Source organism: Rattus rattus, chromosome 2, assembly GCF_011064425.1.
Source record: "Rattus rattus isolate New Zealand chromosome 2, Rrattus_CSIRO_v1, whole genome shotgun sequence".
NCBI classification, from domain to species: Eukaryota; Metazoa; Chordata; class Mammalia; order Rodentia; family Muridae; genus Rattus; species Rattus rattus.
In genome coordinates, this window is record NC_046155.1 from 163,742,078 (window position 1) to 163,754,955 (window position 12,878).

At 50.8% G+C, this 12,878-nt stretch overlaps 1 protein-coding gene and 1 non-coding gene across 2 annotated transcripts in view; one reads left to right on the forward strand and one right to left on the reverse strand.

The window, feature by feature from the left end:
- The window catches only part of Pepd (peptidase D), a 132,988-nt gene that overhangs the window by 98,198 nt on the left and 21,912 nt on the right, over positions 1-12,878 (reverse strand). The window contains exons 5-6 of the mRNA XM_032893865.1: positions 4,544-4,591; positions 1,392-1,453 (exon numbers count right to left, since the gene is read on the reverse strand). Of these exons, the coding sequence (XP_032749756.1) occupies positions 1,392-1,453; positions 4,544-4,591 (110 nt within the window). The remainder of the gene's footprint in view (positions 1-1,391; positions 1,454-4,543; positions 4,592-12,878) is intronic.
- Positions 3,048-3,179, forward strand: LOC116895019. Its single transcript, XR_004387205.1, has one exon. It is a non-coding gene; the product is annotated as a small nucleolar RNA SNORA17 (small nucleolar RNA).

The following is a 12,878-nucleotide window of genomic DNA, read 5'->3' on the forward strand; positions in this document are numbered from 1 at the left end:
AGCAGTGCTGCACATTAGTGGTGGTGACCAAAGTCATCATAGAGTCAGTCAGTGAGGTGCCCTCCAAGGCGCCCACTTCCATGTGGCTGAAACCCACGCAGAGGCTGCAGATGGTAAGGGTTGAGAAAGGTGAAGAGGGTGCTGGGGCACAGGCACCTGGCAATGCTGGGGAACTGGGAGAAGAAAACAAACTTAGCAGGCGACATTTCAGCAAGCTGGGTTGGTCACCACCAGGCTGCTTAGGGCGAAATCCCAAAAGGATACAGCAGTCTGTGCCATGAAAGAACCAAACTAGATATAGATACCCCATCTCCCTGCCCCACAGCTCTTATCACTGGGGAAATGATACATATTCATGAGCTCATAATCCTTTCTAATCACCCTTCTGCTGCACAAACACGGGTTCCCTCCCTCCTGGGGCCGACTCATACATAATTATAAGGAGTCTCTTCCGGTGGTACCACCTTGGCCTACAAAAAGACAACAGAGGACAAAGTGCCCACAGAGAATCTGTGGTGGGGAATCTGTCACTGTGCCCCAGGTGCAGGAGCATGGTTGAGGGCTGTCCAATCACTCCAGCATAGACCTCCCAGGACACAGCCTGGCCTGGCCACAGCTAGCAGGCAGTGTTCTCTGGGGGCATGGATGACAAGGACACAGACCTATTACCCTCCTGCCCAGAGAGGGGACTAATTTCCTGAGTAGGGATTAAGGGACTCAAACCCAGAGCTTAACTAGGTAGTGAGCAAAAGACTAGGCTAATGGAGACACAGGGAGATCATGAGAACTGGGCTGGGCCAGGACTAGTGGGGTCTGAAGGGTCAGGGAGGAGGGGTTGGTGTTGACTTAAAAAACAAAACTGGTCTTGGAAAAACTAGCCAATGCAAAGGCCATTCCTAGGACAGCCTGGGCTAAATCGGAAATGAAAAACAAGGCTAGTCATGTGAACAATGTTGAACAAAGTGAACTTGCTCTGCACCAAGCCCGCCAACCTCAGTTCGATTCCCAGGATCTACCCAGACGAAGGAGAGAACAGAACAGCCCCCAAAGGTTGTCCTCTGACCTCCACACACACCATGGCATGTACACTCACCCCCCCCTCCACATACACACACAAAATCAATCAGCCAATGCAAAAGACAACAAAAAGCAAACAAAGAAAACAGCTACTCTTGCCCCACTGTGGCCAGGGCCCCAGGGCTCTTCTGAGAGGGAGCCCAACATGGAAGGGCGTCTTCCTTAAAGTAAAAGAGGAAGTGATTTTCCACAAATTATTTCACTACACAGTTGATTCAACCTATTCACAGCACACTCCCGTATTTCATGTCTTGTACGGCCGGCCTGGGAAAGATCAGCTGGGAAAGGTAGGAGTGGGTTGAGGGCAGACTCACTTGCTAATGCCCTCGAAGGAAGCCTCCCTGCAGACATTGCCACTGTCTGTGTTGACACCGCGCTGTGGAAAGAAGAGGAGGTGTGAGAAGAGGTGTGTCACACAAGGGCCACAAGCATCCCCAGAGCCTACCTAGGAGGGTCTGCCTCTTCCAGATAGGACTCCAATGGAGCCACAGCCCAGTATGCCCTTTCCCCAGGTGGCTCTAAGCTGGGCCCCAGAAGGTTTTTTTTCCCCTAGTGCAATGTGAAAAGCAGAGAATCACGTGCTTGTGATTCTAGCACTGGGGAGACTAAGGAAGCGGAAATCACCAGTTCAAGAATAGCCTGGTTGGGTCAGAGCAAGGGACACAGCAAGGGGCGGGTCTGCTGCAGCATCCTGGGTACACAACACAGCAAGGGGCGGGTCTGCTGCAGCATCCTGGGTCCACAGCAAGGGGCGGTTATGAATGGACCAGAGCTCACACTGCTCAAACACTCAGGTCCAGGCAGGGGCTGGGCAAGAAAATCAAGGACCTGAGATATCTTCTCCACCCACACATACATGACGTACTCTCTGCCCGCCCCCACCTACCCTCTCCAGGCTCCTTATCTTTTATCTTTTTTTTTTCTTTTCTTTTTTTTTTGGAGCTGGGGACCGAACCCAGGGCCTTGCGCTTCCTAGGCAAGCGCTCTACCACTGAGCTAAATCCCCAACCCCCCTTATCTTTTATCTTACACACACACACACACACACTGCCACTAGTGTGAGGTCCAGAGGAATGTAGCCTGCCCTACACACTACCATTCTGTAACCACAGAACCAGCCATCACGGATCAAAAACGTTTGAAAAAAGAAAACAACAAAATCCCCGAAGAAACAATTACAGCTGCAGGTTTTTTTTTTTTTCTTATCATCATCTCCTAACGAAGACAGTGTGTTCTTACACACAGAGAAGTAGTATCACGTCAACTTGACACAAGTTAGAGTCATCTGAGAGGAGGGGACCATGGTTGAGAAAATGCTCCCACCAGACTAACTTGTAGGTAAAGATGTAGGGCATTTTCTTGATTATGACTGAGGGGGAAAGGTCCAGCCCATTGTGGGTGGGGCCATCCCAGGGCAGGGTTTCTGTGTGGCATAAGGAAGCAGGGGAGCAAGCCCTGGGGAGCAAGCTAGCAAACAGCACCCCTTCGCAGCCTCTGCATCAGCTCCAGGTCCCTGTTCTTGCTTGAGTTCCTGCTCTGGCTTCCCTGGATGATGGACCACAAGGGATAAGACAAAATAAACCCTTTCGTATCCACGTAACTTTAGGTCATGGTGTTTATCGCAGCAACAGAAACCCTAAGCACAGGCACTTAGCATTGTAGTGCTACAGGTAATCTGCAGGTGATTTGCTGGATATGGGAAGGTGTGCATGGGTTGATGTAATAAAAGGGACTCCTGAATCTGTACTTTTGGGATCCCCAGGGGTCTGGAAACCAACCCTCCATGGATACCCAGGGACAACTATAGACTCAGCCTCATCTGTCTCCATCCTTCTCAGTCATACATTAAACTAGGGGTTCAGAGAAAAGAGAGCCACCTCAGAGAGGGAAGGCACTCTCGGCAGCCACAGCTTCCTCAAGAATCTCAGGCTGATCCCTACTTTGATCCTAGCTAAGACACACTGGGCCATCCTGTCCCTAGAGGCATGGCAGGTGTGGCTGCTGTGACACATGTGCGTCAGTAGGTGGCAGAGAGGAGAGAGGCTATGGCTATGCTCAGTGTTCTGACCTGTGATCATCTGAATGATTAATAGCCTAACGTTCCCTGAAAAAGGTGAGCATGAGGTGACCACCGGTCCAGCACCAGGGGGCCGGGACAGGGGGCTAGCCTGAGGTGACCACCAGTCTAGTGCAGCACAGGTCCAAGATGACCCCTGCCCTGAGCCATAATGCACCACTCCTGAGGTCACGTCTGAGACAACCCTAGACACTGAGTGACCCCTGGTGCTACTAAGAGGAGCAAAGAAGTGGTGGAAAGAAGGAAGAGGAAGAGAAACAGAGGGTGTGGGCACAATGACGAGTGGTAGGACTAGAGACTCAAGGACAGTGAGCAACAGCCTGATGTGAGTAGCCGGGGATGCCACCTGGGACCATGGTGGGGTCCTGGCCTGTGCTGCCACTGGGGCCACATGTGGGTCTGTGGCCTTGCAGCAATGGGAGTCTGTTACCACCAAAGGTGGACATCCCTGATCTGGGCTGTCCCCCAAGGGTGGAGGGCAGGCATGAGAGGAGGTGAAGATGAGTGGGATTAGGGTGCGTGAAGTGAAATTCACAAAGAACCAATAAAAAGTAAAAAACAAAACAAAAACCTGGGCCAGGGGTTGGGGATTTAGCTCAGTGGTACAGCGCTTGCCTAGGAAGCGCAAGGCCCTGGGTTCGGTCCCCAGCTCCAAAAAAAAAAACCAAAAAAAAAAAAAAAAAAAAAAACCTGGGCCAGCTCTGACTGCATCCACTACAAAGAGAACACGTGAGAGGAGGACCATTCCCATGTAAGTCAGTAAACAAAGGAGAGAAGGGACATTCTAGAAGGATGAAGGGCTCCGTGTGTGTGTGTGTGTGTGTGTGTGTGTGTGTGTGTGTGTGTGTGTGTGTCTGTGTGTCTGAGAGACAGAGACAGAGACAGAGAGAGTGGGCAAGGCAGAAGAGTACAATAGCCTAATCCCCACACCCCTGCCTCACCCCAGGCTGTGCACCCCCTTAAGGTGTCGAGAGTCTGATTTCCAAATTGTATTATCATAGGGCACTCAGATGAGAATAGAGAGTGACAATCTAAAGAGCTAATAAAGAGTGAAATGCCACGAGCTTAAGGTGGACACAGTTCTATGTCCAAGTCTGGTTTTAAGCCCAAGGACTGCTGGTGGTACCTTACCCACTGTGGCCACAAGACCAGACACAGCACATCCCACGGTTAGTCATTAGCACACGAAACAGGTGTCCCTACTCACCACAGGTGACCGGTTCTCAGTTTCTCTTTTTCATTCACTTATGTAGCTCAGGCTAGCCATTTTCCTGCCTCAGCATCCCAAGTCTGCATTCCTCTATGCCTAACTTCTTTTCAGTCTCTTTCTTAACCCTCTTGTGCCGCAGGGTGCCAAGTACTGCGTGGCTCCCGAGACCGGTCACTTACCAAAGTGAGGAGGACAGAGGGGTTCCGTGAAGTCAGGACACTGGCAATCTGGAAATCAAAAGGGAAACCCGGTTTAGAGCAGAGTTACGGTTTGAATCTGAAATGTCTCAGACAGACTGGGGTATGACGTGGCCAGTTTGTGGCCCTATTTTGAAGGCTGCACATCCTTTAGGAGGTGGGGTCTGGCAGTCCCTGATCTCTGCCTTGATCCTGGTCTGCTGTGATGGGTGCCCTTGTGCTCCACGACAAGCTCCTGCCATCTTGAACTGCACCCACTGTGGACTGAAGCGTTTCCTTTCTCCAGTGACTAACCCAGCAGAGGAGTGGAATGGAGATGATACACAATCACGACCTCATGGGTACAGTGCTCATCCCAGGAGCAGGTTCTCAAGACAAGAGATACCACTGCCACCCTGCCCTTAAGATGAGGAAACAGGCTCCGGGAGGTGGAAGGACTCCAGGAAGCCCTACAGTAGAGGGCATAAACCAGCACCCTCCTCACCATGTGGCCTGCCTCCAGGCGCCTCAAAGATCCCTGGCTCCAAAGAGCCAGACCTGCCCACTCTCCAAGGCCAGCATCTGTGTGCGGGGGTTTCCTGCTCTTCCTGAAAGGTCTGGTTCTGTCAGGCACAAGCCCCAGTGGCTGCCCATCCTCAGAGCAGATGCCTCTCTCCCTACTGACACCGATCTCCTTGGCTAAACTGAAGGGAGTGAGCTTTACTTAACTTCACTCACTGGCTTCTACCCTGGCTGGCTAGGCCTCCTGCCCCTACATGCTGAATGCTTCCTCCCCATTACCTTGTGTGAGCAGACTTGTGTGAGCTCTCCTGCCCACACCTCTGCTCACTCTCACCTATGGCTTGTCTAGTCTACCATCTTGACTAGTCTATCACATCCTACCTGGGTCTGAACCCCAGCCTGCAAGCAGATTCAGTCACTCCCTTCTCTCCCCTCCACCCACAGCCGGCTGCCATCCATCCCCTGACATCATACACCAGCTAGGAAACCTGCACTCCAGAGTGCTGATCATTGCTAGGAGCAATTTGGTCCTTGGGCTGACTGTCTGTCATGCTCCTCACCCCCACCCTAAGCTCTCTGATACCCTCAACACAGGAGAGGAGGGTGGGCTGTACCAACGGGCTGGCTGAGCTACTGCTGAGATACTCCACGCCGTACGCATTTAAGGTGGATATTTTGATAGGTTTTGACATGGCATATACACACTCTTCAATACTAAAACGTTTCTGGAGAGAAGCTGGAACATACTGGAAGCCATGAAAGAGAAAATACACCTGCCATCCCATCCCCAGAGACAGAAACAGAACTGTAATGACATTTGGATCATATGAAATTACATGCTTCGCTTATTTCCTGTCATTAAATATTCTTCAAACACGTAATTTTTAGCAGTCACTACTGCTGGGGAGGGTAAACGTTCAATAAGTCTTTGATTATGGCCTGCGTCAGTCATCTTACACACATCACCTCATTTAACCACCCATAAAGGCACAGACGTCCGGAACTCACAGATAAAACAGCTTGCGTGAGGGTTACAGAACCTGCCTAAAAGCACAGTTAAGGAATAGCAAAGCCAGGACAGAAGAGACAGACAGCACAAGGCTTAAGAGCTCTGACTGCTCTTCTGGGAGGTCCAAGTTGGTCTCTAAAATCCATATCTGTTGCCTTACAACCACCTATAATTCCAGCTCCCAGGGAGTCAACACCCTTTCATGGCCTCCACGAGCATACACACACACACACACACACACACACACACACACACACACACACATACATACATACACACATACATACATACACACACACACACACACACACACACACACACACACACACACACACACACCTACCTTTAAAAAGAAGTAGCAAAGCCTAGTTTTAACACATGGTTATAGAAAAGTCTTAATGGACTACGCGCCATTTACTTGATCCTTCCCTTTTCTGGACATGTAAATTATTTCTAATGATGAATTATTACAAATAATGCTGTGTGAGCATCCTGGTCTACATAGTTTTTTATATATTTATATATTAAGGATTTGTTTCCCAGTACAGTGTGGTGCCTCACACCTATAATTCCAGCATTTGGGAAGCTCAGCTAGGAGAATTGTGAGTTTAAGGTTAGTCTGGGGGGTTGGGGATTTAGCTCAGCGGTAGAGCGCTTGCCTCGTAAGCGCAAGGCCCTGGGTTCAGTCCTCAGCTCCGAAAAAAAGAAAAAAGAAAAAAAAAAGAATGGAAAGGTTAGTCTGGAATACACAACGAAACCCTATTTCCTAAGGGGGGGAAGTTTACTTTAAAAGAAAATTAAATGAGCAGGAGCATAGTATGTGCCTATTTCTCCAGAACTTGGAAGGTGGAAGTAGGAGGATCAGAAGCTCAGGGCCAGCATAGAGCCCCTGGGACCCGTCCTTAAAAGGACGGAAAGAACAAAGGGGAAAGGGGGTAATAATAAAAAGAAAAAAATTATGAATGAAGTGACCTAGTTGAATATGGGGTCAAAGGCCAGTATTCCACACCATGGTCTAGCCAAGAGGGCTGAGGCACTGGCTCCCCTGGAGCGGCCTCTCTCCTTCCCTGCTCAGTAACTGGAGAATGACTGAGCCCCTGTGTTTCACAAATGAAGGCATGCATCGTCCCCTACTCCTGCCTGCCCAGCCTGCCCCTCCTGGAGGGGAGAGAGGCTCATTAAAACCAACAGAGCAGAGTGTGTCAGGCCCTGGGTGTGTTGTTTCGTTGACATGAAGGGTCTACATTCATCAGCACACACCGATGCCGTCAATTACAGCGGCAGAATCAGAGAGCGAGGAGGCACTTGGGGATTGTATCTGCTATTGTCCTTAGGAGAGAGGAGCTGGATAACAAATGTGTGGGCTGATGGTTTTTCTCTCCACAATGGCTCTCTGGACATGCTGGTTAGGAATAATGGAGGGGAAGCCCCCCACCCCCCTCGCTGTAAGCCTGACGCTCAGATGCATGGAGGCCCGATAGAGCCGGCCAGGCGTCGTGAGTCCTGGCAGAGTAACATCTTTTATTGATCACAGCTGCTTGAGTGGGCCCTGGTTACCTCTATGGCTGCAGAACCTCTCCCAGCCCAGCGGCTCCATCTGCCTTCCCCGTGGAGACCCATTAGTGCTACATTCATCAGCACACCGATTGGAGGCTGTGCCTCAAAAATTAAGGGAACAAGATTCGGTTTTGTGTCGCTGGCTCTGAATGTAGCCCCAGGACTAGACAGCACAGCTTTAACAACCCCGGGCCTACTTTCCAGGAGCACAGCCACAGGGGACCCATCTGCTCTCCCTAGTGGGGCTGTTAAATGTTCCTGTCTTGCTGCAGGTCATAGCCAGCATCCATCTCCCAGGCAGCCTTGACTAGGTGGACAGGCCAGAAGAATTATCAGAGCCCCGTGGGCCCAGATCCTGCCCGGGGGACAATCCAGGAGTTGCCCAAGGGAACTTTACAGAGGCTCCTAACCAGGACTCTGACCAAGCCAGTGAGTCACTCTTAACAAAGGAATTAGACACACTTCAACTCTGTTGCTGAGAAAAGCCCATGTGGCCCCAGTGTGCAGGGCTCTGCCTGACCAGCATTGAAACTCTTGAAAACAAGCCATTATCCATGACAGTTTCCCAAGACACCGGTGCATACACACCAGTGGCCTGAAATGCCCTTACGTTTTTGAATCTGCTTTTAAAATCAAAATAGCACCAACAATATGGCTGTCTGACTATTCTTGAGCAATCAGAGTACACAGCCCCTTCAGGGCAAGGTCCCATCAAAGACCCCTCTTCCTGAAGACACACACACACACACACACACACACACACACACACACACACACCACACAGGACAGCTGTGGCTGTTTCTCTTACATTCTGCCTGGCTAAATGACCCTGGAACCTTCAAACATCTGCCATAAAGCAAGTACAAAAGTCATCCTCCGCCCTGCCAGCTCCCAGTTAGTTAGACACTAGCTTCTACACCACGAATACACAGCAGTGTTGTGGAGCCCCCTCCCAGGGGTCCCCTGAGTGACCCCTTCTCAGTAATTAAGCTCTGGCTCTCCTGTGAGGAGTAGGAGGGAAACCAGGCCTGTCATCTCGGACATCTGCAGTTTTTTAGACAAGGTCTCATGTAGCCCAGGCCTTTGAAAGCATTAAATAGCTGAGGATGATCTCGATCTTCCGAGCCTCCTGCCTCCCCCCTCTACAGGCTAGGATTACGGGCGTGCACATTATGCTTCGGTTCGGGCTTTGAACTCGGGCCTTCCTGCATGCCGTCCTCTGATACATGCATTTTATACACACACACACACACACACACACACACACACTCTCACTCTCTCTCTCTCTCTCTCTCTCTCTCTCTCTCTCTCTCTCTCTCTCTCTCTCTCTGCACGCATTTTACATATAAATGCATATAAGACATCAAGGGATCAGCTGTGCCCCGGGCCACTCCCACTCTCCTTCAGAGCAAGCTCGCACCTGCAGCTAGCTGTCTGGTTTATGAAGATGGGCAAGGATGGCCAAGGCTGGGCAGGGCTGAGCACTATAGAACTGGCCTGGGATTACCTGCCTAAGGAGCTCCCTGTCGCTTTCCATGATGGACTGTGCATGGTGCTGCCCACATCAGAAAATGCTTCCAGCCCATGGGGCTCGAAGCAGCAGTTTGCTCCTTTTGGTGGGATTCATTCCCAGCTTCAGGAGATCACAGGGACTTGGAAGCCTGGGTCACCTCTGCACACGCAAGCCTCCCACAAGCCAGCCTTCTGCTATTGACAGCCAAGTGTAGAGACGGAGGCAGCCTCTGGAACCTGGAAGTCTTCGAATCACAATATTGCCACGCCCTGGCTGTGGGGCCATGGATGAGGTCTTCTGCCTCTCAGACTTGACCTCCTTGTCTAGAAATAGGGTTGGACCTGTGGTTCACTGTAGAACAGGGTAGCCTCCTACAGCGACCAGCCTCAGAGTGAAGCACCTACCCTACCTAGGACAGCAGTAAAGCTAGGGTGTTCAGTGGTACTGCCTGGCACGTCCAAGGCCCTGTGCAACAGATCTGATCAACGATAGTAATGAGTATCTTGCTCCTACAGAGGACTCCAGAACCCTAAAGGGGCTCTGCCCTTTGACCTCTATTGATGCCTTCATTTAACATTCTGCTTTCAAAGGTTAAGAGCAAGCTGGTCTGTCTACCCCTTCACTAAGGACTTCCTGCCCCAATATGTCCTCTAATGTCCCGCATCTGGAGGGCTGCTTTCTTCCCCAAGAAATCACAGGGTAAATGGGAGCTGAATTCTCCCCTCCCTCCAGTAATGACAATTCTTGAGGCTGCAGCCCAGAAAGGGATCATACTCAGCAGCAGATAAAGCCCAGCCAAATGCAGGACTCTCAAAACCCTGAAACAGAGACTATGCTAGCTCTCTCTCCTGGTTTGAGGATGGGAGGTGCCGAGGTCAAGGCCCAATAGAGCAATGACACTGAGATGCATGATACAGTGTGCAAGGGTAATGGAGATACACCGGCCAAAGGACAGCATCAGCACCAAAGTCAGGGGGAAGGATGAACAGATCTCCTCTAATGCTTAGAGATACAATGTAGCAAGCGAATGGCCTCATTAGGGGCACGTAAACATTCAGTCTCTCTTAAAACTGGAAGCCACATGACAAGAGGATCCATCAAAAGCTGCTTCTCAATGTATGAGAAAAGGAACCCTATACACTACAAGTAGGACTTTAAATGTGTGCATCCATCATGGAAATCAGTATGAAGGTCTCCACAAAATTATGTATGAGCCTGCTACACCAGTCCTAGTATACGGCCCAACGCAGCTAAATCAGCTTACGGCAGAGACGCGCTTTAGACCCACATTTACTGTGGTACAATTCACCCCAGTGACGTGCAATCAGTCTGGTGCTCATCAATAGACAAATGGAGGTGTGGTACGTACACACAATTGGGTGTTATCTAGCCACACAAGGAATGAAGAGTGTGTCCTCCCCAGCAGAGATCATCTGGCTAAGCCAGACTCAGAAAGGCAAACATGGTGTGTTTCCTCTCATCTGCAAAATCTACAGTTGAAAAAAAAATAAAAAAGAGTAGGAAGTAGAAGGGGAACTACATGAGGAGAAGAGGGTCAGCGTTGGGCAGGACAAGCATGGTCTTACCATCATAGCGCACAGTGCGCACATAAAAACGTAAGAAGGAAGCTTATTCTCCTCTATAATGTACATACACTATGGGGCTGGAGAGACGGTTCTGTGGTTAAGTACACTTGCTGTTCTTTCAGAGGACCAGGGTACAGTCCCCAGTATCCACATTGGGCAGTCACAACCCCCTGTAACTCATAACCTCAGGAAATCCGATGCCCTCTTCTGGCCTCCATAGGCACTGCATGCACATGCCCATACACACAGACATCTACATATACTTATAAATTATACCTTTTAAACATATACACTAATAATTATTTTAAACCTTTCAGAAAAAAATTAACACATTACCTACCTCCCCCTGGCCCAACAGGACAGAAGGTACAGAAGACATGGACTCAGGTACAGGTTTGCGAGCATTTGCCTTCACTGAGGTTTTCCTGGGAACCTGACAGGGTTCTACTTTACTTCACTGAATTCACCCATGAATCCCCTTCCTGTGCTGGCCCACACCCTGTGCTGCTAGGTGGAGCTCTGGATCTAAACGCCTCTGATATCCTGCACATCTCTGGGACTAGAACGGAGAATGCAGGAGAGACGTGGCAAGGCAAACAATCAGGTTCTCAAGATGGCGACGGGACAACGTCGGGTGCAGAGCGGAGGCCAGCTGATGTTCACACGCTATCCGGAGAGCACCAGTGTGGACCAGTGCAAGGCCTCCACAGTTGATAAAGAGTGGGGGAGGGGAGGTCTCAGCATTCCAGGCTACAGAACTCAAGGCAGGACCATTCTGCCCCTGTACAGGATGAGGCTGAAGCTGGTCTGCCCAAGGTCAAGGAGAACTGTCTATCCCAGAGCCAGTACGCCAGGCACAGAACACTGAGCAGAGATAGGCAGGCTCCTCACGTGCAATGTAATTGACCAGAGTCCCTCAAAACCTGCTTCTTCACCTGGTGCTGTTACCCCAGCATAGCTGTGTCCTGCCCAGAGGAACAGATTTTTTGCTTGATCTCCACTGGACGGATCTCATAACCACCTCTACCCTGCGATCCCAGTCCTGGGCCTCAAGGCTCTTCTCCTCTCCTGCCACTACCTCTTCTGCTTCAAGGTCTCTCCAAAGAAATTATTATCGTACACGCATAGCACAAGGTTGTGCTTCCATATGAGGTATTCACGTATGACCTCGCAGGCCTCTGATCTTATTCTCCCTCCTCCCCTTCCTCCTCCCCTCCCACTTTCCCAACAGTGCCTCTGCTTTCACCCTGCACACAGGCAGACAGGCAGATGGGCAGGTTTATCTAGAGTCCACATGAGGGCAAACTCGGGGCACCTGGCTGCTTTCCAGTCACATGAAGATCCCCAGTGCCATCCATTCTCCTGCAAATGACTTCATGAATGACTGACAGTCTGCTGCGGACATACAGCACATTTCTTCTCTCCATTCATCCATCGACAGGCATCTAAGCTGCTTCCAAAGCCTGGCAGCCCCAGCTCTTAGCATGTGTGCGCTTTCGAGCTCTGTCTAGGGCAATGCAGCCGTGGAGCCCTGTCCAGCTGCTCCAGCCAGGCCCAGGTTGGATTGCCAGTGGCAGATTCCATCCAGCTCTGACTTGGAGAGCATGGCCAAGGCCTTGATGGATGGGGATGATAAAGAGTGGGGTGGGATTAGAACATGGAGCCGTGACAGCATCCAGGGATGGAACAGAGTGGCCTCCCGTGTGCCAGGCAGTGGCCACGGTATTGGAGGACTTTGCTCACTCAGACCTTGGAGATCTGAGATATGCACCCAACTCTGCTTAGCCACTGTTGGCAGTGGAGGTTGAAGAGCCCCTCTCATCAGCGTGGACAAGGGTCGGATTCACAGCCTCGGGAGGACACAGACACATCCACCCACACTACCCGACACTGGCTGGGTGACCAGGCTGGAAGGCTGATTTAAGTCAGGGCACTCCCCAATTCCTGTATGTACACTCAGTAGCCATTCACAACCTGGGGCTCTCCTTACAAATAGACCCCTCAACACACAAAGGCCCAGGCCGGGCCCACCGCACTTTTGATTGGAGCGGGGTCCCATCTGCAGGCAGGTCGCTTCTCAGGGACATCCTTTCGGAGGAACCTCACGGGTCAGCATAACCCAGGTTGCTTATGCCTCAGTGCCACGTCAGC